Source organism: Antedon bifida, chromosome 6 (genome assembly GCF_963402885.1).
Source record: "Antedon bifida chromosome 6, ecAntBifi1.1, whole genome shotgun sequence".
Classification (NCBI taxonomy): domain Eukaryota; kingdom Metazoa; phylum Echinodermata; class Crinoidea; order Comatulida; family Antedonidae; genus Antedon; species Antedon bifida.
In genome coordinates, this window is record NC_136231.1 from 98,841 (window position 1) to 124,958 (window position 26,118).

Sequence of the window (26,118 nt, forward strand, 5' to 3'; positions counted from 1 at the left end):
CAAACAGTTGACAGATTTAATACAAAGAACGAACTTAGTAACAAAGAGCTATATAAACATATGAATCTACAAGGAAGTGACTAGTGTAATATTTGCAATGTATTTAAATAACGAAATCATATGCGGATAGGTATTAGGTGAAATACAGCTTGTTAATTAAATATGTGGAAATTAATTACCAGTGTTTTCCTTATATTCATCTGTAGGTTTATTCTTGTACGCTGTCAAGGTATTGTGATTTTATTACATTGTTTTAAGACAATTAAGAAAATAATTGCATTCAGTGTTTTTCAAGCTTATATTTTATGTATACAATGTATAGGCTGGTCTATTGAAACTATGTTTCATTATTCTTCTGTTTATTGGTTAGGTTAAGTTAGGTTTGGTTATACAAAATCTTTTCTAAACAATTAGTATTGTCTACGTAACACTCGGCATGTACAGTGAGTTTTTTATTTAAGTATACTATTCCTTCTCGGCTCTATGATAAGATGTAATTTATTCATATTTTTATTGAAGGTTGTTATCCAAATCCGTGTCCAGGAGGAGAACTATGTACTATGTCGAATGGTGAAGTATTGTGCCAATGTCCGAACAATTTTTATGCACCTATTATCAATTGCCAAGTCTTTAACTGTAAGATGAGTTTCTTATACTTAACGTTGATGGTCAAATCAATTTAAATTATGATTGTTCACAAGAAGGCTTGTTCAATTAATCAAAGAGTATATGTCTAGATTGCCTGTTAGGCGCATACGTGTCTATACTAAAGTAGTTTACATCTCCAGCAAAATCCTAAATTACTGCCAACGGACCACAATTTTCATAATCAATGTAGGCCTCTGTCATGCACTTTAACTATTATAAAAGTCAAGTCTAAAGGAATAATTATCACAGGAAGTGATACAGTGGTAGGTCGGGTTCATCTGACGTAAGTTTGCAAAACATATAATTTCATTATGCAACCCTCTCCCCCGCCCCCACTATATACCTCTCTCTCTGTGTAATTATAATAATGTAGTAATAGGTTTTATCCCATTTTATTGTAACTTGAAGAAAACACAATAACTTTATCATCATGTCTACACATTACTTTACTCTTACTGCAGATTGTTTTGATGATCGTTGTTTAAGTTCAAGTTCTTGTAATTTGTACACAATCCCAGCTGGATACCAATGTGATTGTAATGTTGCCGGTTATGACAATAACGCATGTAATACAAGTAAGATGGCCATTCTGATAATAATACTACAATATTCAATTCTTCTTTCATTATTAAACCAAATTATTTTAAATGTTTGAATTTGTTTAATTATAGTATGTGATCTCAGTCCCTGTCCCATGGAATACACCTGCATCTTACCACTAAATGGGAATACATTCGCATGCATCTGCCCCGATGGTTACTTAGGGAACAATTGTGAAATATATAATGGTAAGATCTATTCTTTCTTTTTACTTCTTTTAAGCAATCCTTATGTCGTGAACAGTAACAATATGAACTACACTGAAATATCGTTAAACCAGAGAAGAATAAAATCACTTTTCCCTGGTTGAACTATACAGAAGAACTATAGTTACAATTAGTTCTATTCAACTGTAATATTATTTTGCAGCATGTTATGATAGCACTTGTCCACAAAGTAGATGCACTTGGTACATAAATCCAACAAGATACACATGTTCCTGTGTAACTGAGACAAACTGTGGTATGAAATAGACTTTTATTCTTTGTGACATAATCTATATATGAGCTGGGAATGTAAAAAGAAGAATCACATAAACAGAACAGAGTGACACTTTCCAATATCAAATTCTCAAACAAGATTTAAAATAATGTATACAAATATTGAGACTGGATTTTGTTAGAATGTATTGTATCTATTTATATGGCAGTAAATAAAATGCATTGTAAGATCTGACATGTGCTACACTCAATTTGACAGATTGTGTGAGTAATTCCTGTTCGCAAGGTTTTGAATGTTCTATAAATGCAGGTGTTTACACTTGCACGTGTCCAACTGGCTTCACGGGCAAGAACTGTAACACGTATGAGGGACCGATGTATGACGGTAGGTAAATTTCGTGAATTCACATTTTAAAAATCACAACATGGCTAAAATAAGTAGTTTAATTAGCTTCAATCTCAGTGGTTGAGGTTAAGTATTTTCTCATTAAGATACAGGTCCAAAGAATCAATTTAATAAATAAAACTAGGGACACAATTTTCAATAGAAAATTAACTTCACTCGATGGTAAATAAAGTTGGTTCGTACTTTCGGTACTGATTTTAACCACCTGATGTAACCCAGTTTACTAATTAAATTGAGTTATGTAATTAGTTATTGACGATTAAAACGAATTTAAGTTCAACGATTTGCCCCAAATAGGGGTGTTATCCGATCGTCCATGGATGTCCATCTTGAAAAATACCCGCATACAATCATACGAGGATTCTTCCCATTTACCTATCTCCTTCTACGATAAATGTTTTCAATAGCTGAAAATCGGTTGAACAGCTTGAGCATCATAATGTTGACGACAGGCCGATTTTCTTTAACAAATACTATTTTGATAGATTTAATATACATTTATACAAATGTATTGATTTGCGATGAAAGAAACATTCCAATCTCTCAGTCTGAGTATAATTATTTGGTTTAACACAAAAATGTATGGGTCCTTGTGGATAAGCGTAAAATCTGTAGATATAGTATTGCAATACTTTGGTCGCCATTTGAATCCCAAATTTCTTACTATAAGTGAGAGTACTGTTAGATATAAACACATATACAAATAAACTTCTCAACGTCTGTATTAATTAATAATTACAAACAATATAAACGTCGTAGTGGTGTATCGTTAAATGTACTTTACTATTTCAATCGACTATGACAGTAACAGATTTACCAAAGTATTAAATCGCAAATGTTTTACTGTATTTAGTGGTATATTATTTATTAGCCTATAAAACATGAAAACATATTTCGTTACTGAGTAGATAAAGAATATATATTTAAAAATTGTTCCTCTTTGTACCCATCCTCTTCCTCATCCCTCAACCCTAATGTTATATACAAAAACACAAATCAAAAATTTGAACTCATTTTGTGACTTCTCTTTCGGAAGAAATTCCCAGTGTGCTCATTTTAGTTGCCTACATAAATCATCGTGTCTATTTATTCTTTTCTGTAAACGATATGTATTATAGTCCTGCGCTACGTACATTTTAAAAAACAGGTTTTTTACGCTGAAATTATACTGTGTATTCGAGAACCATCTAGTCATCATAATTGAACTTCTACCATTTCATTTTTGTGATAATTTAATTTAATTATATCAATACTTATATATCTTATAACTTTTAAAATCATAATTTTGCTAATCGAAGTTCCTATACAATTCATTGACTTAATCTATCATTTTGAATACATCATTTGTTTTCCTTTTTAAATTTATAATCCACATACAAAACAAATGTACTTACCAGAAAGTAAATGGAATTCTGAATTTACCTGAATTAATATTAATACGCAACATTTTAATTTTGTAAGCTGATCCTGACTGAGTAAATAAAATACATCTTACAGGTTGTTCATCTAGTCCGTGTGGATCTGGCACATGTAACGAACTTACCAATCCATCGCGATACGAATGTACATGTCCTGAAGGGTATTTGGATGCATATTGTAGTCTGTACAATGGTAGGTACACTTTCATTCATTATACAAGAATGATTAATTCGAAACTCTAACACTGAGTATTTTATGCGTAGAGATATAATAGTATACAATTGATAATATATAATCATTATGATATTACCAGTAGTTATTTACGGTTTTTTGTTTAGTGACAAGTAATAAAAATTAAATAGAACTAACCAACTATTTTGTTTTCCTTTAATACTAGTTTTGTTGTTATTTGTAGCGTGTTTCTCTAACCCATGCGGATCTGGCACTTGCAATGGGTTTACTAATCCTTCACGATACATGTGTACGTGTCCTGATGGGTTTTCAGGTGACGAGTGTAGCACCTACAGTGGTACGTACACCTTCGTTAATTTATCGAAATGAATAATTCTTTTACAAATCAAAAGCAAGAATAATAGCGATGATACATAGAAATACAAGTTCAAAATGAAATGAATAAAATTGATATTGTAGTAATAATATCATAGTCTATTAGTAGTCTTGGTATTTTGTTTTAGGTTTTTTTGTTACAGAAAAGCAACTGCTGTGATTGCAGCTTGTTCCTCTAGCCCGTGTGGACCTGGAACTTGTAACGATTTTACCAATCGATACACATGTGTCTGTCCTGATGGGTATTCTGGTGATAATTGTAGCACGTACAGTGGCAAATATACCTTAAAGACCAATTCCCTACAATTGTTGACGTTTTGTAAAAATAATGCATATAAAATAAGACGAAAAATGTTATCGCATAGGACCATACAGTATTTAATTTTACATTCAATGTAGTTGGTGACCTTAAATTAGATCTAAAAAACGTTAGGAATGGGACTAAGTTGGTAAAACCAATAAACTTATTATAACTAATGCTTTTTATGTGGTTGGTATTATTTACAGCTTGTTCCTCTAGCCCGTGTGGACTTGGAACTTGTAACGAGTTTACCAATCGATACACATGTGTCTGTCCTGATGGGTATTCTGGTGATAATTGTAGCACGTACAGTGGTAAGTACACCTTAGTATTATATAAGTTGGTAAAACCAATAAACTCGTTATAACTAATGCTTTTTATATGGTTGGTATTATTTACAGCTTGTTCCTCTAGCCCGTGTGGACCTGGAACTTGTAACGAGTTTACCAATCGATACACATGTGTCTGTCCTGATGGGTATTCTGGTGATAATTGTAGCACGTACAGTGGTAAGTACACCTTAGTATTATATAAGTTGGTAAAACCAATAAACTCGTTATAACTAATGCTTTTTATATGGTTGGTATTATTTACAGCTTGTTCCTCTAGCCCGTGTGGACCTGGAACTTGTACCGAGTTTACCAATCCTTCATTTTACAAATGCACATGTCCTGATGGATATTCGGGTGACGATTGTAGCACGTAAAACCAACTCATCATTAATTACAGTAATGCAGTTTATGTGGTTTTTGTTCTTTACAGCTTGTTTCTCTAGTCCATGTGGACCTGGTACGTGTGTGTCTACCAGTCCTTCGGGATACACTTGTGTCTGCCCTGATGGTTATTCGGGTGACGATTGTAATAGCACGTACAATGGTATGTACTATCCTTTCGTTAATAAAGTTTGTAAAGCCAACTAATCATTTATAATTACAGTAATTCAGTTTATGTGGTTTTTTTTCTTTGCAGCTTGTTCCTCTAATCCATGTGGACCTGGTACATGTGTGTCTACCAATCCTTCGGGATACACTTGTGTCTGCCCTGAGGGGTATTTGGGTAATGATTGTAGCACGTACGACGGTATGTATACTCATGGAATAATGTTGTAAAATCGAAACTCATCATTTATAATTATGTTTTATGTGGTTGATATATATGTAGCTTGTTCCTCTAACTTGTAACGAGTTAACCAATACTCCGGGATACACATGCACATGTCATAAAGGATTTTCGGGTGACGATTGTAGCACATACAATGGTGTGTAGATTACACAGTTATTATACATTCCTTTGAACATTAACTTATTATATAAGGATAATACGTATTTATTTTTTTGGAATTAGTTGTCCTGTAGTAAATTATAAATTAACCCTTCATACAATTATTAATAGGTATTGTGTGAAATTGCAATATCATCCATTTACAATACAATATAAGTTACAGTGATATCAGTGTATTCTGTGTTGATATATCTTTGAATGAGTAGAACAAGTTAATCCCATTGATATAATGTTATACAATGAAAATGATCATATTGCCATACATTTGTTGTTGTTGAATGTTTGTGAAACATGAATGCACGGTACAGTATTTGGTTCATTTTAAGTTTTCCCCAACTTAGGAAAGCCATTATTAGTAGTAAACTTATTGAATCTAAAGCTCTGTCTACAATATCAAACTTTATGGGACAACAAATGTGATGTACCCATATATGGACACGATGATGTCATATCACTACCATATTTGGGCACATCACACTTTGTTGTCAAACTGGTTTGTAGACAGAGCTTTAGACAGGGTTCTGACAGTGCGAGTATTATAATCCTTCGGTGTGATTTTGAATTCTTTTTTTAACATAAGCCTACAAAAAGGATGCTATCTATTCAGGATATCTGCGATACGACTATACAGAAGACTAAAATGTATAATTAATTACAAGTCCCACCTTTTTTTAATTGTTTAAACTATAGTAAATCGTCATAGCAATTAATTTCTTGTGTAATCAGACAACAATAAGTGAGTGGCCGAGCGGTTAAGACAGTGGAACCGTAATTACGTAGCCATAACATCGGCAGGGGTTCGAGGCTCACTCACTCCATGGTTCTGGTGGTAGAACGAGTCTTCTCGGATAAGGACTATAAACCGTAGGTCCAGTGTACACATCTAGCTCGTGTGCACTTTAAAGAACCTAGTACATCTTTCGAGACGAGTAGGGGGTTACCCCGGTGTATTAGTACATCACAGCCACTGATCACCAACTGGGCCCTCTGGGAGACCAGTCTTTGACTGAAGAGGTTACCCAGTGTAAATATATATTTCAATTCAATTCAAGCAATTTAAACGATAAGTGTTCACTTCACTTGATCATGTGCATCCTGTTTTAAGATTTTTACTGAAGTTTAAATGTTTACTGTTTTTTTACATATTTTAAAATTGTATTGTATTTTTGTTAATAATTAACAATACTGTCAATTTGATCACTGAAAAGGTAAATACACATTCTTTAAAAGGTTTTTCTACATATTTAAAAAATAATTTTATTTCAGAATATGATGATGTATGTTATATCCAAAATTGTTATATATGTAATAGAGATGGGTTGTTGCTGACTTGATATGATTTTATTAATTTTATGATTTGTTAATTTTTAAATTATATTATATACAGAATTATATATTATTTAAAATGTTCGGGTGGCTTCCATGCATGCGGCTTTTAGCCTTAATGGAAGTCTCCCTGGTCCTTTTGTATATTTTTTGCTTTGTATTTTTGTTTTATTTATGGATCAAAATAAACTGATTTGTGACTTGTGACTTGTATGATTGTGGAATAAATTTACAGTATTTGACAATAAAATTGAAACTTGATTAAGGCAGTCATTCAATTATTAATTACCATTAATTTAGATCAACCAACAGAAGACAATAGCGATGATAGTGTGATATATGTTATAGTGGCTGCTGTTACAGCTGCATTAATTCTACTGATGATTGTAGTTATTATCATTCTATTGCGGAAAAGAAGGTTAGTTAAACAATATCTGAGAAAAGAGAAAATACGTACAAGTATATATTATGTTGGTTTTCTGTATGCTATTGATGAATGAGGGATTTTCGAGAAAGCATACCTACTACTACAACTTTGTTTACTACAACCATGGCTTTATATATTTATATCAAATAATAACGAGAACGTTATTGATACAATATTTTATATCAAATTTAAATAGCAACAGTCCTAAACCTAGTGAAAACTCTTTTTGTTAGCATGCATATCGTGGCATAGAGATAATAGCATATAATCCAAGGAGAGAATGATTTTAGATTGTTAACTTGTTAACTGTTTATTTCTACAAGTACACCTAAATATTATATAGTTTTTCAAAACATATATACATTTAAAAAGATGATATTTGTATTGTTTTCAGAAATTTGAAGGATGAAAATGAAACAAGTGACGGTATTGGATTACAAAGTGTCGCACAAGAAGAAAATCCTATTTCTCCCATCAAACCAGGAATGCGGTCTACGAAATCCAAAAGAGGTACAGATTTAAAACTTTATTCTACTAATTTGATGTGATTGCTGCATAATTTATATACCTCTGTAATACATAGTAATATATAATGTAATTGAGTTTTGTATTATACATTCTTATTTAGAAACTGTCAATAGACCTAATGTCGAAGAAATAGACGGGCAAGTAAATGAAGGGTTAGAGCTACCAAACGACGAGCCTGTAATGCAGGCTTTCGATTCGCGACCGATTCCACTTTCAGCTCTTACGGAATATGTACGTAGTAGAAAAGAATCTGGTCAACTAAAGATTGAATGGAAGGTATTACGGTATAAATTATACTATGAGTGTGTATACTGTTCACAGAAATACTATACATAAACACATATATATCTATCTCAGTCTAGGACAGACCAACTTGTTTATTACATTATAAAACTTCTGTTTTTTTTGTACTTGGTATCACGAGTTATTTAATTTGTCTGATTCTATTTTAAATTGGTTATATTTAGAGCTTTCCAGAAAATCTGATTCATCTGGCAACCGTTGCACACCAAGAGTATAATCTAAAGAAAAATCGATACAGGAACATAGTCCCATGTATGTAGTTTGATAGCAATTATAGTATATTAATTAGCAATTGTTAGGTAGCCCATTGTCATGCAGCCTGTAGAATATGTCGAGAGCATTATGTATTATTTTCTTATTGTATTACGTATCACTTTGATTTGCATGAATCGTAATATGCTCCCCAAAAGGATTAATGTATGATTGATTGTTTGAAACTTAGTAGGTCTACAATCAAGTGCCAACGTAATTAGGCCTACAATGTGAAACAAGACACAATAATAATGATGATTGAAACACTAAAAGTGGTAATGTTTCCTTCATAGATGATCACAGTCGTATAATTCTCAATACGAGACCAGGGGAAGGACCTCGCAAAGATTATATCAACGCATGTTACATACCGGCAAGTATTACAGTATAGTTTATAATAATTTAACATCGCTTTAAAAGATTTGTATCGGTTTACAATAAATGTTGGGATTGGTATATGCAACTAATGCAACAATTTATCTATACTTCCTTATCTCTAACACAACTTTAATAATACTCGTTCCATTTATGTGTAATGACTAGTCTGTTTTATTGTGTTTGCATGAATACCTAAGTTCAAACTTTCTTTACCGTATTATTTGCACTGAAAGAGAGAAAGCTTAGTCATTTATGACACAACAATGATGCATCTCATAATCGGCCATAATACTAGTTTTAATACATTTAATATTTTAGATGAGGTAAAATTAACCAACGAAGTTTTGTCACAATGTTACAAATAGTAATTTCTTTTGAATTATGATATTATCTAGATTTAAGTTTTGGACATGAGTGCGAAAACTGAGAATCGTGTAATAAATAATAAGGATAATAATATTATAATTACAATCTATTTCATATTATCAATTGTAGGTCTATGTTATTGTGTACAATACACACAGACACAATTTACGTAGTAATATAACAATCTTATGAATTATTGTCATTGAATCGCTTGTGTAATGATAATTATAAAAAATCTTATGCAGGGTTACAAAGACCAACAACAATTTATAGCAGCACAGGGTCCGAATTCAACGACACTGGACGACTTCTGGAAGCTTATCTGGCAGGAGAATGTCCATATGATCATTATGTTGACAAACCTGATAGAAGTTGACAAAGTACGTAGTACCTTTTGATTATCCAGATAATGACTTTCTCAACAACGTTACTTTATAATCATATCGCTTTTTTCCTAAATCAACCAACCTTAATTGTTTGCATGAATTTATATAGTTGTTATTTATAGGCGTTTTTACTTCTTTGTTGGGCCCTTGGACATTTTCCCAAATTATTAGTAAATAATACAAAAATTTGAAAAAACTTTTCAATCAAAATTATTTGCAACTATAGCCTATTAACATTAATTTGTACTCTTTTTAAAGAGGAAATGTGTTCAATACTGGCCAGATCAGTTTAGTACGATGTATGATTCAGTTGCTGTAACGTTTATAAACGCCGTCGAACTGTCAAGCTATGATATTAGAACATTTAATGTGTATAAGGTAAGATGTTTAACTGTAACGAAAATTTGCTGAAGTGAAATTTCACTCTTCTCTCATTAAAACAAACCTGAAAAACATTTTGACACACCACATACAAATGTTATATAGGGCACTTTTTACAAATGAACTGTGAATACTATATCTAGAGATATATAAAAGTGGGATGATCCCACATAAAGAAAAAAAAATATCTAGAGATATATTCAATATAGTTTAACATCGTGTATTCCTTTTTTATGCTATTATAGGCTATATTATCATTTCAGAAATTTCCCTACAAAAAAATAGGCATAACCGATTCCAATCAAATTTATTTCGAAATCGAAATGTCACTTTCATTAATGTACAGTCATTACATTTTATTGAACGAAAGAACAAATAAAAAAAAACACATAATAATTTTTATTCTACTCTTTATGAAGTTAACAGTATAATTTTTTTTTTATTAAAAACAGGCAAACAGTCCAAAACGCAAAGTTCATCAACTACAGTTCAAAGGCTGGCCTGACAAATATGTGCCCCAGAATTCTCAAGACGTTTGTCAATTGATAAGAGAGATAAAAACATTGTACTCTGAAGGTCCAATACTTGTACACTGCAGGTAAAAATATTGTATTATTTCAATTCATGAATATGAGATGTATCCAACGAACAGAAATTTAATTGTAGGCCTACCGTTCTGACCGGGTATTTATTACAGAGATGCACTCATTAAGTGCTGGGTTCTGACCACTAAAGTATAGAGATCTGACGGTTTCCAACTGATTTAAACGTAAACTTAATAAATAATAGCATTTAGCAAACTTGACTATGACACTTCTACAATATGAAAATGTGATAAAGATGGAGTAACATATTTTAATCTAGAGAATAAAATCGTATTCCTTCCTTTTACCAAAGTGAAGTAAGTAAAATAACAGTTTTGTCAAACATACCTGAACATTCGTTCAATAATTTGATTTGCAGTGCTGGAGCTGGTCGAACCGGTGCTTTTATGACGATTTGGTCAATGTTGGAAATGGCTAAAGAAGAACAATGTGTTGATATATACAACTATGTGAAGGAAATGCGAGAAAGACGGCCTAACATGGTACAGACAGGTGTAAGTTTGAGACTCATTCATTCTAATTAAATAACTTTTTTGAACCCAAGATTTTTCAGAATGTGCTTTTACTTTAAATGAGCTTTATTGTCAGGTTACTTCATATAAAGAATAATGACAGAAAACATTCTACATTTATATTTTTATGTTTTTAGGATCAATACATATTTGTATATGAAGCTGTTTTGGACGAATCTCTTAGTGGCAACACCTTAATTCCAGCAATGAAGTTCAGAGCTGAATTTGAAAAGTTACAAATTCAAAATCCAGGAACAGGCTTCTCCCAGATTCAAGTACAATTTCAGGTCAGGCGATGTTTATTTATAAAACAACAAATAAATAAATAAATATATAAATAAGACTTAAAGATTAAAACAATTAGAGCAAGTTGTACAGTACTAGTAGTAGAAGTCAATGTTTGTTAAATTTGGTATAATACTATTGAACGGTGTAGGCCGATGTTATATTAACAAAGTATAAGCTTTTATTTTTAGCTTCTTGACAGCCTGTCACCCGTGTTTAGTCGCAATCAAATGAAGACAGGTCTGTCCCACGAAAATGCCTCAAAGAATCGCTACGAAGAAAGAGTACCAGGTAATTACACACACTTACCAAAGATGATTTAATTTAACATCATATTTAGAACTTTCAATTGCCTAAATATAGCATATTTCCTATTGACTGATAATTGAAATGTGGAATTGCTAAACTTGTTTTAATGACGTCAACAAGTATACTCAATGTGTAAAAGTAATAGAATGTTCAATAGTGATAGATCTGCAACCTTATAAAATAGAGGCCAATATGTTGGAAGATACACCATTATTTACTTTTTGTAGTGACCTCAAACAGACCGATGCTTTCTAGTGGGGAAAACGTGTCAGACTATATCAACGCTTCATTCTTCGATGTAAGTTACGGCATATTATTAGTAATTTTGTAAATACGATAATTACAAATCGCCTTTACAATATATCTATCCATTTTCAAAAATAAAATGAGATACAGGCAAGATTGAATTTAATGATTGAGTGATTTCCTCTATACATGACTTGTTTCTCTATTGACAATACGTTTGTTTTTACTTAATTAGAGTGCCTTAAAAAAAGATGCATTCATCGCCACACAAGCGCCATTGGAGAACACGTTGGACGACTTCTGGAGACTGATATTGGAATACGAGTGTTGTAATATTGTGTGCCTGTCTGATCAAGCTACTGAGGTATCGTACATTGACGCATAGTATTCAATATGTCGTTAGCACATTAGTTATAAATTAAATTTGCTCATTGTTGGCTCAAAATACAATCACAAAGCAAACGTTTAGAGTTGTACAAACGCGATAATGTTAGGTTACAATTCCCTTTGATGTAAAAATTGTTGCCATGTTAGCCTGCCTCTAGTTCCACTCTAAGAATTTTCGGTAAGGTGCTCCATTCACATTCTGCTCTTAGAGTCCAGGTTAATAACTTTAACAGCTAGATAAAAATGAATACAAATACCTAAAAATCTCAATCTGTATAAATAAGGTACTGTAGTCAAGCAAAGTTGTTTTCTGCCTTGCTGAAAATACATATATTGTTAAAGTCTATGTAGCCTAGATATAGTTCCTTAGAGATGATTTGAAATTGTATTTATCAATTTTACTTTAAAGGGTTTTATGCCTTATTGGTCGGACCAAACTTTAGCTTTACCAAACACCATCGTCAATTACATATCAAAAGAGACGTACACCAGCAATGTGACTGTGTGGAATATGACGGTTGGAAAGCTATCTCAAACAAAGGTAATTGAATATTCTATTGTGCTTTCTTGTCCTTTAAACGGTACAAATGAAAGTCTTTAAAGGCTTAGCTATTCGGTCAAATTACATCACCGTCAATTTATTCAGTTTCATCATTATGTTTTTTTATGTTTTTTTACTAATCGCTGATGTTATATATATATATCTGATATATGATGATGATGGAAAGATTTAAACATACACTATGATAACAAATGTTTAGGCTGTTGGCTCAAGGCAATCAGTGAAGATATTTCAATTTCACGCCTGGCCCGGTGATAGCGATGTTCCTACATCTTGTCGAGCTTTATTGGACTTGGTATCTGCCGTACTCAAAGCTCAAGACGCATGTGGAGACAAAGCTATCCTTGTACAATGCATGTAAGCAAGGATTCCTTTTTATATTGATATAACTTAAAACACAGTTTAAAAGATTAACGCACAACCCACAGTTTCAGTATAAATATTTCCGTGGGTTTAATTCATGATTCATTTCAAACTTCATGCAATACGGTTACTGTATTAATATGGTGATACCGTACTATAATATGGTAACATTGATTAGTGTTATCGTTCTTACTCTAGGGATGGTGTTGGTAGAAGTGGTACCTTCTGTGCTACCTTATCATGTCTACAAACACTGAAGCAGATTCAGTCAGTTGATGTGTACCAAGCTGTCAAGATTCTGCGACGAAATAGAACCGGTATGGTAGAAACACAGGTAGGCCTATTTAAGTTACCTTTTAACCATTGGATTGAATTCACCAATGATTGTTTTTCGACATCAATCCTAAATCGCTCATCTTAAGCTTGGTTCCCACTCGACGCGATTTATCTTTCGGACTGTACCGTGTACATGAAATTATGATAACGGAATACTGTAAGTTTAAAAGAAGTTATTTTAAGTCTTCTATTTTTGTAACAAGTAGTAGACCAGGACTAAAAAAACCAAAACAGTTTCATAGTTTTAATATTGTTCTTTTTTTTAATAGACGCAGTATCATTTTATTTACGCAACAATCCTAGAGCAGCTGAGTGCTTTCGATATCTATGAGAATGTCAAAAACACGTTCGACGGAAACACCGATTACGAAAATGCTATGAACATGTAATCTTCATCAACATCATCAACATTTAAACAACTTCAAGAAAACATTCGAAATCAATATGTTTTGTTGGAAAGCATTAGTAGACATGATCCTGACAAATGCAAAGTTGTATCGAATTGTAAATTGTTGGATTTGAAAAAAAGTCTTATTTATACCTACCTACCCACCCATTCTACCTTAAGCTTGGTTTCCATAGGAAATAACGCAGCGACGTAAACGAAATTTAAGCAATTTAACCAATCGCAATCGATGGACTATCACAATGGTTCAGTACACTCCGTAGTACAATCATAAAGCGACTATCTATACAATGGTGGTAATAACAAGTATAAAGTCTATTGAATTCAATTCCACAAATAGATTTATGGCAGCGTACAATAAACATACTATCTGTTTTGCTTTGTGTAAATATAATATGACCTCAAAGGAAAAAGAAAAGTCAAATCATTGTTGCTTCAAGGCAATTTACTGCACACAAACAATTGCATTATTTATCGATTCATTATTTAACGATTTATTTAGTAAGATCTATCAACTGTATTTACATCAACATATTCTATACCGAAGTTTCTCAATGTGAAAATAGTACTGTCATCGTTACACCATGTAAACATTTTATGCCTAGTGTTTTTTTTTACAAAAATAAACATGTTAATTATCTGAAAATCACGAATATTAATTATAAAATCACGTTTGCAAAGGTCAAACAATATGATTATCGTATTTTACTATTGCAATGAAAAGATAATTTTGGTTAAGCTTTACGATTTATAATAACAATTGCAAACGATCTAACATTCATGAAATAGAAATCTAAATGATTATAAATGCAATACCTTTGCTATTACAAAATTGCAAAGCTATTCACCCTATTCTCTGTACCGTATATCTACTGTCCAGAATATATACTGTATTAGTACATATTATGTATCGATACAGTATGTCTCATAAGTAATGTCTGTATTATGTTAATGTGATGCATATGTGACATTGTATTAGAGAAGTTGCCTATGATACTGCACAAATTAACATACCAGTACCCAGATTCGTCTAAGTAGTATTCAAAAACAATTATTCTAAGCTTTTATTCAAGAGACATTACACAGGAGCATATACATATTGCAACACATTTAATTATTTACTTTGATAATGAATACAGTACAACATATTATTAGAGGTAGTCTTAATAATTATATTTGATCACATTTTACAAATAAAAATGTTTGGATATGACATCCCAACAGCAGACATTTTAGTAATAAAGGTTAATATACAATTTTAATTTTGAGAAATATATTCTATATAATATTAGGCAGTATAGACAGATTATAATATATGCAATACAAATACTATGAATGATAATGTCTTATATTGGAATGATTTAAGTATGCTGTGGTTATTATTACTTGTAGGTAATTTTCAAGTCATTCATGTTAGTACAAGCACTGGGTTTAGATCCTGTGTATGCACCACATACAAGTGTTAGCAGGTCTGTTGTTGCTTTCTGTTGAATGCTGGAAGTATGCATCTAAAATAAAGATTCATGTAAAAACAGTGTTTTTTAAATATTCAAACATAGTACTACATAAAATAAGATTTGAATTCATAAAAAAAAAGAAATTACTCAGTAGGAAACGGCCTTTACGTTTTTAAAGTTGTATATAAAGTTAATGTAAATTAGTATTTAGTCCTGTAGACTTTTATATCTTGTTTTTTACTTTTACATTTTGGTAACTTTTATTATGTAATTTATGCTTAACATTTGAATAATTTTTCTAAATCTTTATTGTATGAGGCATTGTGTTTACCCCATTATTATCTTGCTGATTACTTTTACATTTTGATGTACAAGTTTTAAAACCATGTCCAGCCTCTGAGCACTCTTTTCTAAATGTCTAGGTCTGTATTGACTTAACTATTTTAAAGCATAGAAAAGACACTTACTCCATTTAAAGTGATCCAAGGTGTATATTGGTGAGGAGGGTTTAATGCGTCAGTCAACACCGCCATCTTGTGTTCCAGGGTATTACCCATAGTGCTATTAGCACATTGCAATACTGGATTTACATCAACGCCTTCCTGTTGTAGGCACTAAACAAAAGAAATTTAAACAAAGTTTTAAGGAAAGTTTGTATAAATTGCAATATATGTGTGTGTATTGAAATATCAACCCTATTGTTAATGCAGTTTTGACAGAAAAGCTTAAATTCATTAATAAAGTTTTTTTTTATAGAATTATAGTTGTTTAATTGTCAGATGTCTACAACAAATTCTACAAGAACTAATTACATTCTCCTAAAACAAGCATTTTCTATGAATTCCTATTTTAAAATACAAAAGAATAAAGGAACCGGAATGGCAACCAAATTGTGTCCATTTTTAGGAGAGTTGACTGAAAATACAGAAGTGAACTTGCTGAATTACCCTTTTGGCTGCCATGGCTGGATCTTCAGTTGCTTCCATGCAGAAAATGACAGGAGCAGCAATGTCAAATTTTGTCAAAGACAAGACACATGTTTCCATAATGTTACCAGCACATTCTCTCTCACCATGTTGACAATCAAACTGCCAAAGATCTCCTACTTTCTGTTCCTGATGATATGAACATATTCAAACATAATCATGGAGTATACATATTTTACAATAAATCTGAACCAACCATGAACAACCGATCAACTGCTGATCTGGACATCTAATGTCTCTAACTCTAAAAAATACTGTTTTGTTATTTGTCATCAAGTTATACGCTCAGTTAAGCCTAGATTCAACTTTTTTAAAAAAAGGGTTTGTATACAAACAGAAGTATTAATTTTGATAACAAGGTAAGCTTACTTTAGCATTGCCATATGGGACAAGTGTGACATTAAGAATTCCAGTTGATCCTAATTTCATCCAAGTTGGTCGTAGCTGATCTGCAATGAACTCCTTGCAACCAGGGCAGAGGGATTCATAGTAAAGGGCCACATTCACTGGTGGTGCTGCCTTTGATCCATTTTCTAACCATTCACTGCACTGTTTCTCAACCTATATAATATAGAAACAAAATAAAATCTGACATATAAAGTAAATAATTTTTTTTTTCAATTTTATTTATTTCAAGGACAAAAAGAGATATATAAAATATTTAAAACACAATATAATTCTTAATAAATAATCTTAAAATAAATATATATACAGTATATATAAGTCTAACTAAAATAGCAAGCTACTGGCAAGTATATAAAAATATATATATTTTAATTTTATAATACAGTATATAATATAAAAGAGCGGAGACTCAACAGTCAGTTTAAAGTTAGACCCTACTGGTCGCATATGGCATTTCAAAACTCCACTTAGAGTAGCATTGATCGTTCAATATAGTTTAGTGTCATGAACCTGTATTGTACTGTATGTGGCCTATTTTTCATTATTTTAACGGTCTAACTTCAGACAAACCAAAGGCCTACCAACCTGACAGGCTATAGAAATCTCATTTGTTGAACACCATTCACTCGGTGGTAAATTGCATACTTTTGCTGAAATTACAGAACAATAAAGGCCTGCTACTAGTATTAAACAAAACTTCGACATATCCTTATAATGTTTCACAAACAAAAACACAAAATAACTTGCAAATAACTTGTTGGAGTTGACGATATGTATGCGAATTCCTGTTGAGTGTTTGCTGTTTATAAACTGCTTGATCACCTGATAAATACATTGACAGAGTCACATGCTCACAATTTGTAGTCTGTTTAACCCAGACGTTATATGTTATATATTTTTTTTTTATACGTACATATATTGTTGTTTGATTTCCTTTGGTACAGTACTTGTAACTTCAGTATTTTCGCGCCTCTCCTTTAGGCAGTTATATTCAAGAGAAGCATTAGGAAACAGTTGCCATGCTTAGTTTACTACGGCTGAAAAAAAGGGGTACAGTATTTGGAAACTCGGACTGAGCATGCGCACACCCCAAAAAACGTCTGGGAAAAGAGGGTCTATGAGACGGTAGATAGCGGCGTTTTTTGTAAGAAATGTCTTGCTTATCTTCTCAATCAAGATTTTATTGTCTAAAATAAATATTTATCAACTTTATCATTATATGTTAGATTGGTCATCCCTAATTCTAATATGCCATTTCATTTGCAAATCACTTTAATAAATAACATATCAGTTGTACTGTAATCAATTAAAATTTTCAAGTAGGCCAAAAAAACGTAATTTAATTTATTTATAATTTATTATCTCAACATTAAAATTATAGTATATTGAAGGAACTTTGTTATGTTAAGAAGTCAAAAGCCATATGAAAGGTCCATAAAATCAAATTAAGAAACTTTATTGGAGCACCAGTTTTCTTTTATAAAAAATGACCTCACTGAAGTACATATCTCCAGCATTTCATTCTTTTGTATATTTGATGTTGTTGATATATAATATTCATACTGTAATTCATAACCCTGAGCATGCATTATACTGTATTTTATTATTATATAAACTGTAAAAATCCAAAATCATGCTGTCATTCATTTGGTTTTTTTACAAAACTTTAAAACAATATTGCAGTGATTTTACACACTGTCTCATTTCCTGTCGTCTCAGTGTTCTATTTAGCAAAAACAACTTGCTGAATGAGCAATCATTTCATTTAACTTTCTGTGAAATTTCATTTCTTCCATAAATGCTTATATTTCTGTTCAGTGAAGTCATCCTCTATGTCTTCTTCGACAGTCTTTTTTGCCTTTGGTTGGTACTGTTGCATCCTTGCTTTCCTCTCATCAGCATGCATCATGTCAATATTCATTGGGAGCTGTAAAATCAAGAGAAAACAGTTATTTTGGTTCTTTTATGTATATTCATAAATATATTATTTTATTTCTTAATTGTTTTTTAAATATGTTATTAATTATTTTTATTAAACCCTCACCTTTAATATTTTTTTTGGTTCATGGTACTTAATTCGGTATGTAGAGCCGTCTGTGTTAACTATTAGAGTTGGGTACATCCGAGCATACACATTACGATTTGTCTTGGCAATACTTGATCTATGAGAGTTCATTCGACATTGGTTTGCAAATACTGCACTATTATGTCGCAAGAATCGGCATAAGATGAACATTTTATCCTATTTCAAAAGAAAATTTAACTGAAAGTTATCAAAGAATCAACATAACTAATAATTTAAAAAGGGATTTAGGCTAGGCCTAGTTAGTAGGTAGCCTACACCGTGATGGTAGTACAGAGTAGAGAGGCCTGGTGTGGCGAGTTATGCTTGTTACACATGTATGCTAATCTTTATCTAGCTAGGCTAGAATAGAAATTTCATATCATAGCCTAGCTAGCATACACGGCACGGGGGAGTGAGTGAGTGAGTGCTAAATCTAGTTTGTTGCTCTTAGGCCTACTACTAGCCTAGAATTTAGTCTTTTTATTAATAAATACTATATTAATATAGGCCTAGATAGGTCCTATACTTTACTGACTGAGTAGCTAGGCCTAGCTAGTTATAGGAATTATGCTATAGTATAAATATGTTTACTAGGACATACAATACAAACTTTCTGTTAGACGGGCCGTTCCGTCCAGTCCGATCCTAGTCAGACTCAGAGTGATTGTATTTTGTCATTCTCGGCGTGTCACAGTATTGTTTCGCAACGAGTCAGGTGACTAATCAGTCAGGTGATTAACTGCTGGGGAGTATGCGCAGTCAGTGTCGTGTGTTTGTGTCAATATGGATGTTCGCCTACTTAATTCATTTGATAAAACAGGTATGTTTATTTGATGATAAAATAAATAAAAAGTGGAAATAGTAATTTAGGACTTGGATAGAACACATTTTGAATCGTGCCACGGAAGATGATCCCGTTCCACGTTAAAAATAGAGACTAACAACGCCAATTACAATACATGCCTAACTCTAACCATGGATGGATGCTCTAACTAAGGCTACTCTACTGTAGAGTAGTATAGTAGAGTAGCTAGTAGGCTAGGCCAGTCAGTATAATAATAGTATTAATAGCGAGCTAGGCGCTAGTAGTAGTAGGGCCAGCCAGAGGAGCTAGAATAGATAGATAGTATTCGTAGATACTGTACCTAGCCTACATTTTTATCACTCGGGAAGAGAGCTAACCGTACGTGAGAGCCTGTGGGTATTGGGCTTCTTTTAGGATAAATTTATTTAAATACTGTATAGTATTATTATTGTTATTAATAATTTAAATAATACAATTTTATTTTATCTATTTTATTTCCAGAATACTGATTAGGCCTACAGATTGCAGAAACACTCTACATGAAACTAAAACCAGTAAAAGTATGGCAAAAATGTATAAAACAATATTTTTTATTTTGACAATAATAAAGTTATCTGAAGCAAAAGAAGCTTCAAATGTAACAGTACAGCCAACTGATCTAAGTATTGTTGTTGGAAACAATGGATCATTCAGTCTTCAAAGTAAAGTAGCACTTGATGAGCCAGTACTCATTATATTGATGAGTTCACATCCTAAGATAGCTACAGTTGAAGATGAGGTTGGTATTTTGAAAATTATTTTTTTTAAGCTCCGTCTACACTATCAAACTTTATGTGACAAAAAAATGTGATGTGCCCATCATATATAAACATAATGATGTCATATACCATATTTGGACATATCACACTTTTTTTTTCAAGCTAGTTTGATAGCATAGACAGAGCTTAATTCTACATATATTATGATGACATTTTAAAATCATGTATCTGCCACTGAATGTTTGAGCAAATTCTTGATTGACTTTCTTTATTGTACACCAGCCATCTTTAGCAACAGTTTTCCATTTACTATAGTATATTATATTTTGGAAAAATATTAAAACTTTTGAAAAATTGTAATTGTATCTTTATATTTGTGTCTTTGTCTAATAATTCCCGGCTTAAGTTAGTTCCATGTATTAATTGATTAACTATTAATAGGGTTTTGGTAAATGTTTTATTTTTTTTTTTCTAATGAAATCTTTTTTTCAAAGGATGTTATTCTGAATGACACTAGTAAAGTTTACGTAGAAGTTCAGTCACTTAAAGTTGGCAGAACAGATATTTTACTAAACTCAACTTCAGAAGCGTTAGGAAGGTATGTGTACATAACCTTTAGTACTGTAATATATGCATGTTTTTATTCTATAATTGAATATTAAAGATGTATTGTCCCCCAAAATCATGAAAAATAAAGATTTTTAAAATCGAACTTTGAATAGGCCATTTTGCAGTTTTAATGAAGTTGTTCACTTCCATAAGGAAAAAAACGGGGGAAAAAATTATTTCACCTATAAAAAGACAAAATAAACAGTTAAATTACCCAAAAACTCATTGTCTTCCAGACAATTTGACCATTTTTTGCTTTAAATTACATTTTTCTCAGATAAAAAATTTTTTTTCAGACCCAATTTTTTGTGAGAGTGAATAACTATTATGTGACATTAAAATAACATATTCAACAAAAAAATTTAAAAAAATATTTTTTTAGGGGGACAATATATCTTTAAATGAACGTTTGAAAGATTTAAACATTTTTATAAGTATTCATTTTTAATACAATAATAAAGTATTATGGAGAAATTGAGGCAACATTTAGTGTGACCATGTGAATGAATCTTAATCCATTTAATTGAAAGAAGTGGCTATCGGCATGGTTGATATTGTTTTTCTAGCGGCATGGTTGATATTATTTTTCTAGCGGCATGGTTGACCATTTGTCTAGTGTAAAATCTGAGACAATAGATATTGTTGTCTCAGGTAAAATTGTCACAGTCGACTTTGCAAGACATTAAATGCCCGATTGATGGTACCAATAGAAGACAATGAATTTGACACACAATCCACCACATTAACTATTGACTATCGGCACCCTTTAATTTACATCCACAGTTGACCATGCCAATAGCCTCATTGTTATTTGATTATATGACCCAGTAAGGATATACTGATAACATATTGATGTTTATTTCTCTTACAGGTTGGATTCATCTTTTCTACGAGTTTCTGTAATTGTGAGTGAGGCATTATCAGTTTTAATCATTGTTGTAGGTTGGATATATTTTGTAGCCTGGTCTATATCATTTTATCCACAAGTTATTTTGAACTTTCATCGAAAAAGGTAAGAAGCATTTTAAAATGGGTTGGGGAGTTGACAGGTGTAAAGAGGCATCTTAGGTTGGGTGCTACCTTTTTTAGTTATTACTTGGCATAGGTATAGTACTTTGTTTGCACGATAGGGTCCACAATTTTTAAGTTATTGTCCTGAATGTTTGGGTGTTAACACTTACAGAATATGCATATTGATTTTAAGGAAAATTTATATATTGGTGACGTCACAAAAGATTATTAAAATCTGACTTACCTGTATCTTAAAATATTAAATAGCACGCCCTCTGTATTCTTTTAACATGAGCTGAAATATTAAGTAGTAGGCCCTCTCTCTACGAGTATAGTTTTCCTTGATATATTTTGCCAAGTACTTCACCCAATTTCTGAGTGCTTTCGTTTATTTGTTATTAATTCATTTTTTTAAATTTATCCTTTTTTTTTTCATTTCAGTGTTATAGGTTTAAATTTTGATTTCTTAGCCTACAATTTAATTGGTTTTAGTGCATATGGCATCTTCAATATTGGAATGTTCTGGATTCCACATATACAGGTAAAGAAAGGTTTTTAAAAGTTAGAGTAGAGTCACTAAGACGATTTTTTTTTACTGTACCAGCAACATACAGTAACTACATCATGGGTATTCTTTGCATGGTTAAATTACTTTCTATCTTATTTTTATGAGAACTATTTAGTAGCATTTTTATTAATGTTTATCTTTTCTTTCAGGAACAATATGAAGAGAAACACCCACGTGGTATAAACCCTGTTCTTATAAATGATGTCTGTTTTACTCTTCATGCAATTTTTATCACAACTGTTACAATTATCCAGTGTCTGATTTATGAGGTAAGGTTGTTACTTTTGACAATATTGTTGTTTTTTCTATAAATGTTTATGTTTGTCAAGGTGTTCCATAGTTTACACTTGGTTAGAACTGTTTAATTTCAATTTATTTTTTTTATTATTATTTTTTGTCATTAAATTTTATTATAAAGTTATACTGATTTCATTTTGATTAAAAATAATTATTTAAGCTTTTACATTAGCCTAAAATTATTCACTTTCACAATTTATCAGAGAGGTGATCAACGTGTTTCAAATATCTGCCGAGCTCTGTTGATTTTAGCGGGATTGTTTTCATTCATCACCCTCATCATCACAATTGCCTCAAAAGAAAACCTGATTTCCTGGTTAGACTATATCTACTATTTCTCCTACATCAAGCTGGGTGTAACCCTTATTAAGTACATTCCACAGGTGAGTCTATTGGATGTGTTCTGCTATAATTAATTATGGGAGTCAGGTGGTAACTACACACCTAAGGGTATGTTCAGACTCACAGAGTTACGGTGGAGTTATCTATGCAAGGCGTACGGTAATCCGTGGCGTTAAAAGGTGTTCAGACACAACGATCAACATTCCAATGCCTTGCGTTTAAAACACTCTGATCAGGTCAAAGCAGATAGAACTACTGTATATGTATACATTTATGACAATGCATGAAAGTTTACATCGTAAAATTGTTTCTTTTTAGTTATTTTTATTTACATATTGTTACCTTCAATATACTGATTTGTTCTTACTACTTTTACAATTGCATTTTAATTCAAAATAATTTAAAACATAATTATTACATAAATACATACAAAATATCATATCACTGATGCCAACTTTACTGTTTTTTAAATTTGAAAACCTGAAAATACATTTGACATAGCTATTTCGCTGTCGTATCATAGGGTACAGGTAGTTGCTGTCTGCTAAACGTGGTCGTTTATTTTCATTGGTTAGTGTTAAAATCACTGATGCATCAATGGATTAGCGTTATGAAATCTACCCTCTCCCGCTAGAGTTATTAACGCCACTGGCGCGGAGTAACAGCTCCCTAACGCTAATCCGCGGCATGGTTCAGACACAAAAATATGTACACCGCTTACATAACTCCACCGTAACTCCGTGAGTCTGAACATACCTTAAGTTAGCAATAAAACTGTGCCCATGAAACACACTGGGTAAATAGCTAAGCCTGAATCGACCTTGTGTGAAGTATGCTATGTTTACATTGATGTGTGCATTACATTTGTTCACCTAACATTGGACATATTATGTTTTTATATTGTGCCTGCAAATAATGCAAATTAACCATATTGCCTCACATTAAAAAATCATCGTACTTTGTGGTGGACTTATGCATGAGGATCAAAAAATAATGGGTGAAAATCTTACTAATCTATGCAACAGAATATTCTAAATTAAAATATGTCATCTGTACTTATATTTTTACAATGGTTGTTTCTAGGCCTGGATGAACTATAAACGAAAGAGTACAGATGGTTGGAGTATTGGCAATATTCTGCTTGACTTTACTGGTGGATCACTTAGCCTGGTTCAGATGTTTTTGTTGGCCTATAATAATGGTAAGTTAGAAAAATTACAATGAATAAGATTGCACAATAGTAAGTAATTTGATTTTATTTGAAGGGGACATTAGGTTGTTGATCCCATGTAACAAGTTCTACAGTGTTCACGGATTATTAGGAGGAACCTATGAATGCTGAGATAATGTAGATTAAAGTCAGTGGCGCAAAGGCTATGAGCACTCACTGGCTAAACCCAGTGGCCCAGAGCAGCCCCTATGCAACTACCCAGTGTTGGAGGGCCCTTTAGGAGTACTAAACAAGGGCCCTTTGTCCTCTTGTGTTACGCCACTTAATAAAGACAATTCTAGACTGTACCCATGGCAAAAACCCCACTTTCATATTTATAATTTTTTTTTTCAGATGATTGGAATTCGATTTTTGGTGACCCCACAAAATTTGGTCTTGGTTTCTTTTCAATCTTATTTGACATTCTCTTTATACTACAACATTACGTATGGTATCGAGGGAATTCCCCAAAAGTTGAGGAACGTTATTCAGAGATAGGAAGCAAAGAACCACTACTAAATGGCTTGACAGATTCATATGAATCTTTTAAGTGATTTTTTGTAAAGATTTTTAAATTAATATAACAATAGTTTTTAGAAATTGTATAATTTTATATCTAACTTAATGTTCGCATTATGTTGAATCTGTATAATTATGTATAATCACCACCATAATAGTGGTACAGAGTATAGAGTACAAATCCTAGTATTGTTCTGAATTTTCAATCATTTGAGAAATAACTTATTTGTTTGAATAAAAGCCCCGCTTTGACTAATTGGGGTTTAACTCCCCACTAAAAAAACCCGAACAATAAACGCCACGGGACGTTTTATTCTAATGAATGTGGTATTCAGCTTTATAGTCCTAGGTATCAACATAGGATTTGAGGTAGAATATAGCTTTAATTCTTTTTTCACATACAAAATCTTCTCTATAAAAATTCAAAACCTTTGTTTTTTGGCAAGTAAAACTTAAAAATAAAGAAATTGTATTTAAAACTCATAAATCACAGCCATATAGATGTTGAGAGAGTTTATTCTAAAGTTCAGTGTATGTCAAAGTTCAGTATATGTCATAAAATTATTATGAATAATAATAATGTTGTACAATTTTAAAACAGTAACATTTTTTTAGATTATTTACTTTCTATTAAAAGTATATTTGTACAAATTGTAATGGGCACAAAATTGTTTTACTGTAATTTTTATTTTAAATTATTTAATTTTGTTTTTCTTTAAGCAAATTATATTATTACATACAAAAATGTAGTTAGTATTTTTTAGTTCCAATCAAGCCTTTGTACAATAGAAGTATGTAAAGTGAAACATTAGAGGCTGACAATTTTACAATGCATTGTATTATACAAATTCCAAGATAAATAACAATTTATACAGCATTTTATTATATTGATGTAAACATATATTTTTGATTATATTAATATGTATAATATTGTAACAAGCCACCAATAAATTCAGATGGCGCTATACTATATAATGACTTGATTTATATCATACCAGTTGTATTAAAATCTGAATATAAATACAATAATGTAGAGTGCAATATGATGTTATTCTTACACTACAAA

General features: G+C 31.8%; 4 protein-coding genes across 6 annotated transcripts; 2 read left to right on the plus strand and 2 right to left on the minus strand.

The window, feature by feature from the left end:
* Positions 1 to 162: 162 nt before the first annotated feature.
* Positions 163 to 16,238, plus strand: LOC144844952 (receptor-type tyrosine-protein phosphatase epsilon-like). The gene is made up of 24 exons (XM_078702068.1): positions 163 to 229; positions 520 to 636; positions 1,110 to 1,223; positions 1,320 to 1,436; positions 1,618 to 1,710; positions 1,948 to 2,073; positions 5,351 to 5,461; positions 7,289 to 7,406; positions 7,810 to 7,925; positions 8,044 to 8,219; positions 8,411 to 8,498; positions 8,792 to 8,871; positions 9,488 to 9,622; positions 9,887 to 10,006; positions 10,462 to 10,607; positions 10,973 to 11,108; positions 11,264 to 11,413; positions 11,603 to 11,702; positions 11,948 to 12,018; positions 12,202 to 12,330; positions 12,763 to 12,894; positions 13,115 to 13,272; positions 13,477 to 13,612; positions 13,884 to 16,238. Exons 1-24 carry the CDS (start codon positions 163 to 165, stop codon positions 14,001 to 14,003), a joined length of 2,856 nt encoding a protein of 951 aa, XP_078558194.1. The 3' UTR covers positions 14,004 to 16,238.
* LOC144845290 (gamma-interferon-inducible lysosomal thiol reductase-like) lies at positions 15,114 to 17,696 on the minus strand. Of its 2 annotated transcripts, XR_013612531.1 has the most exons (6): positions 17,454 to 17,696; positions 16,833 to 17,024; positions 16,425 to 16,592; positions 15,945 to 16,091; positions 15,275 to 15,528; positions 15,114 to 15,218 (listed from the first exon to the last, which is right to left on the minus strand). XR_013612531.1 is itself a non-coding variant. In XM_078702493.1 (5 exons), exons 1-5 carry the CDS (start codon positions 17,571 to 17,573, stop codon positions 15,403 to 15,405), a joined length of 753 nt encoding a protein of 250 aa, XP_078558619.1. In that variant the 5' UTR covers positions 17,574 to 17,696; the 3' UTR covers positions 15,114 to 15,402. The 2 variants fall into 2 exon arrangements, 1 of the variants encoding a protein (XP_078558619.1); XM_078702493.1 differs by having other exon boundaries at positions 15,114 to 15,528.
* A 612-nt stretch (positions 17,697 to 18,308) lies between these two features.
* Positions 18,309 to 19,649, minus strand: LOC144845291 (large ribosomal subunit protein mL55-like). Of its 2 annotated transcripts, none has more exons than XM_078702494.1 (3): positions 19,535 to 19,649; positions 18,913 to 19,110; positions 18,309 to 18,795 (listed from the first exon to the last, which is right to left on the minus strand). In XM_078702494.1, the coding sequence occupies exons 2-3, from the start codon at positions 19,102 to 19,104 to the stop codon at positions 18,652 to 18,654; spliced, it is 336 nt and encodes a 111-aa protein (XP_078558620.1). In that variant the 5' UTR covers positions 19,105 to 19,110; positions 19,535 to 19,649; the 3' UTR covers positions 18,309 to 18,651. The 2 variants fall into 2 exon arrangements, with proteins under 2 accessions (XP_078558620.1, XP_078558621.1); XM_078702495.1 differs by having other exon boundaries at positions 19,544 to 19,576.
* Positions 19,642 to 26,069, plus strand: LOC144845289 (cystinosin-like). Its single transcript, XM_078702492.1, has 9 exons — positions 19,642 to 19,753; positions 20,240 to 20,516; positions 20,991 to 21,094; positions 21,977 to 22,117; positions 22,558 to 22,657; positions 22,834 to 22,953; positions 23,185 to 23,364; positions 24,407 to 24,524; positions 24,888 to 26,069. Exons 2-9 carry the CDS (start codon positions 20,301 to 20,303, stop codon positions 25,085 to 25,087), a joined length of 1,179 nt encoding a protein of 392 aa, XP_078558618.1. The 5' UTR covers positions 19,642 to 19,753; positions 20,240 to 20,300; the 3' UTR covers positions 25,088 to 26,069.
* The last annotated feature ends 49 nt before the right edge of the window (positions 26,070 to 26,118 follow it).

Bases quoted from the DNA above. Each gene is read 5' to 3' on its own strand.
- LOC144845290 (XM_078702493.1), bottom strand. From the start codon at position 17,573: ATGTCGAAGTTTTGTTTAATACTAGTAGCAGGCCTTTATTGTTCTGTA. The intron at 16,593-16,832 runs GTAAGCTTACCT...TCATATCATCAG, and splicing joins TCCCATATGGCAATGCTAAA to GAACAGAAAGTAGGAGATCT. The intron at 15,529-15,944 runs GTAAGTGTCTTT...TCTTTATTTTAG, and splicing joins CTTGGATCACTTTAAATGGA to ATGCATACTTCCAGCATTCA.
- LOC144845291 (XM_078702494.1), bottom strand. From the start codon at position 19,104: ATGTTCATCTTATGCCGATTCTTGCGACATAATAGTGCAGTATTTGCA. The intron at 18,796-18,912 runs GTGAGGGTTTAA...TTGATTTTACAG, and splicing joins AACCAAAAAAAATATTAAAG to CTCCCAATGAATATTGACAT.
- LOC144844952 (XM_078702068.1), top strand. From the start codon at position 163: ATGTGGAAATTAATTACCAGTGTTTTCCTTATATTCATCTGTAGGTTT. The intron at 12,895-13,114 runs GTAATTGAATAT...ACAAATGTTTAG, and splicing joins GAAAGCTATCTCAAACAAAG to GCTGTTGGCTCAAGGCAATC. The intron at 13,613-13,883 runs GTAGGCCTATTT...TTTTTTTAATAG, and splicing joins CCGGTATGGTAGAAACACAG to ACGCAGTATCATTTTATTTA.
- LOC144845289 (XM_078702492.1), top strand. From the start codon at position 20,301: ATGGCAAAAATGTATAAAACAATATTTTTTATTTTGACAATAATAAAG. The intron at 22,118-22,557 runs GTAAGAAGCATT...TTTTCATTTCAG, and splicing joins TTGAACTTTCATCGAAAAAG to TGTTATAGGTTTAAATTTTG. The intron at 24,525-24,887 runs GTAAGTTAGAAA...TTTTTTTTTCAG, and splicing joins TTTGTTGGCCTATAATAATG to ATGATTGGAATTCGATTTTT.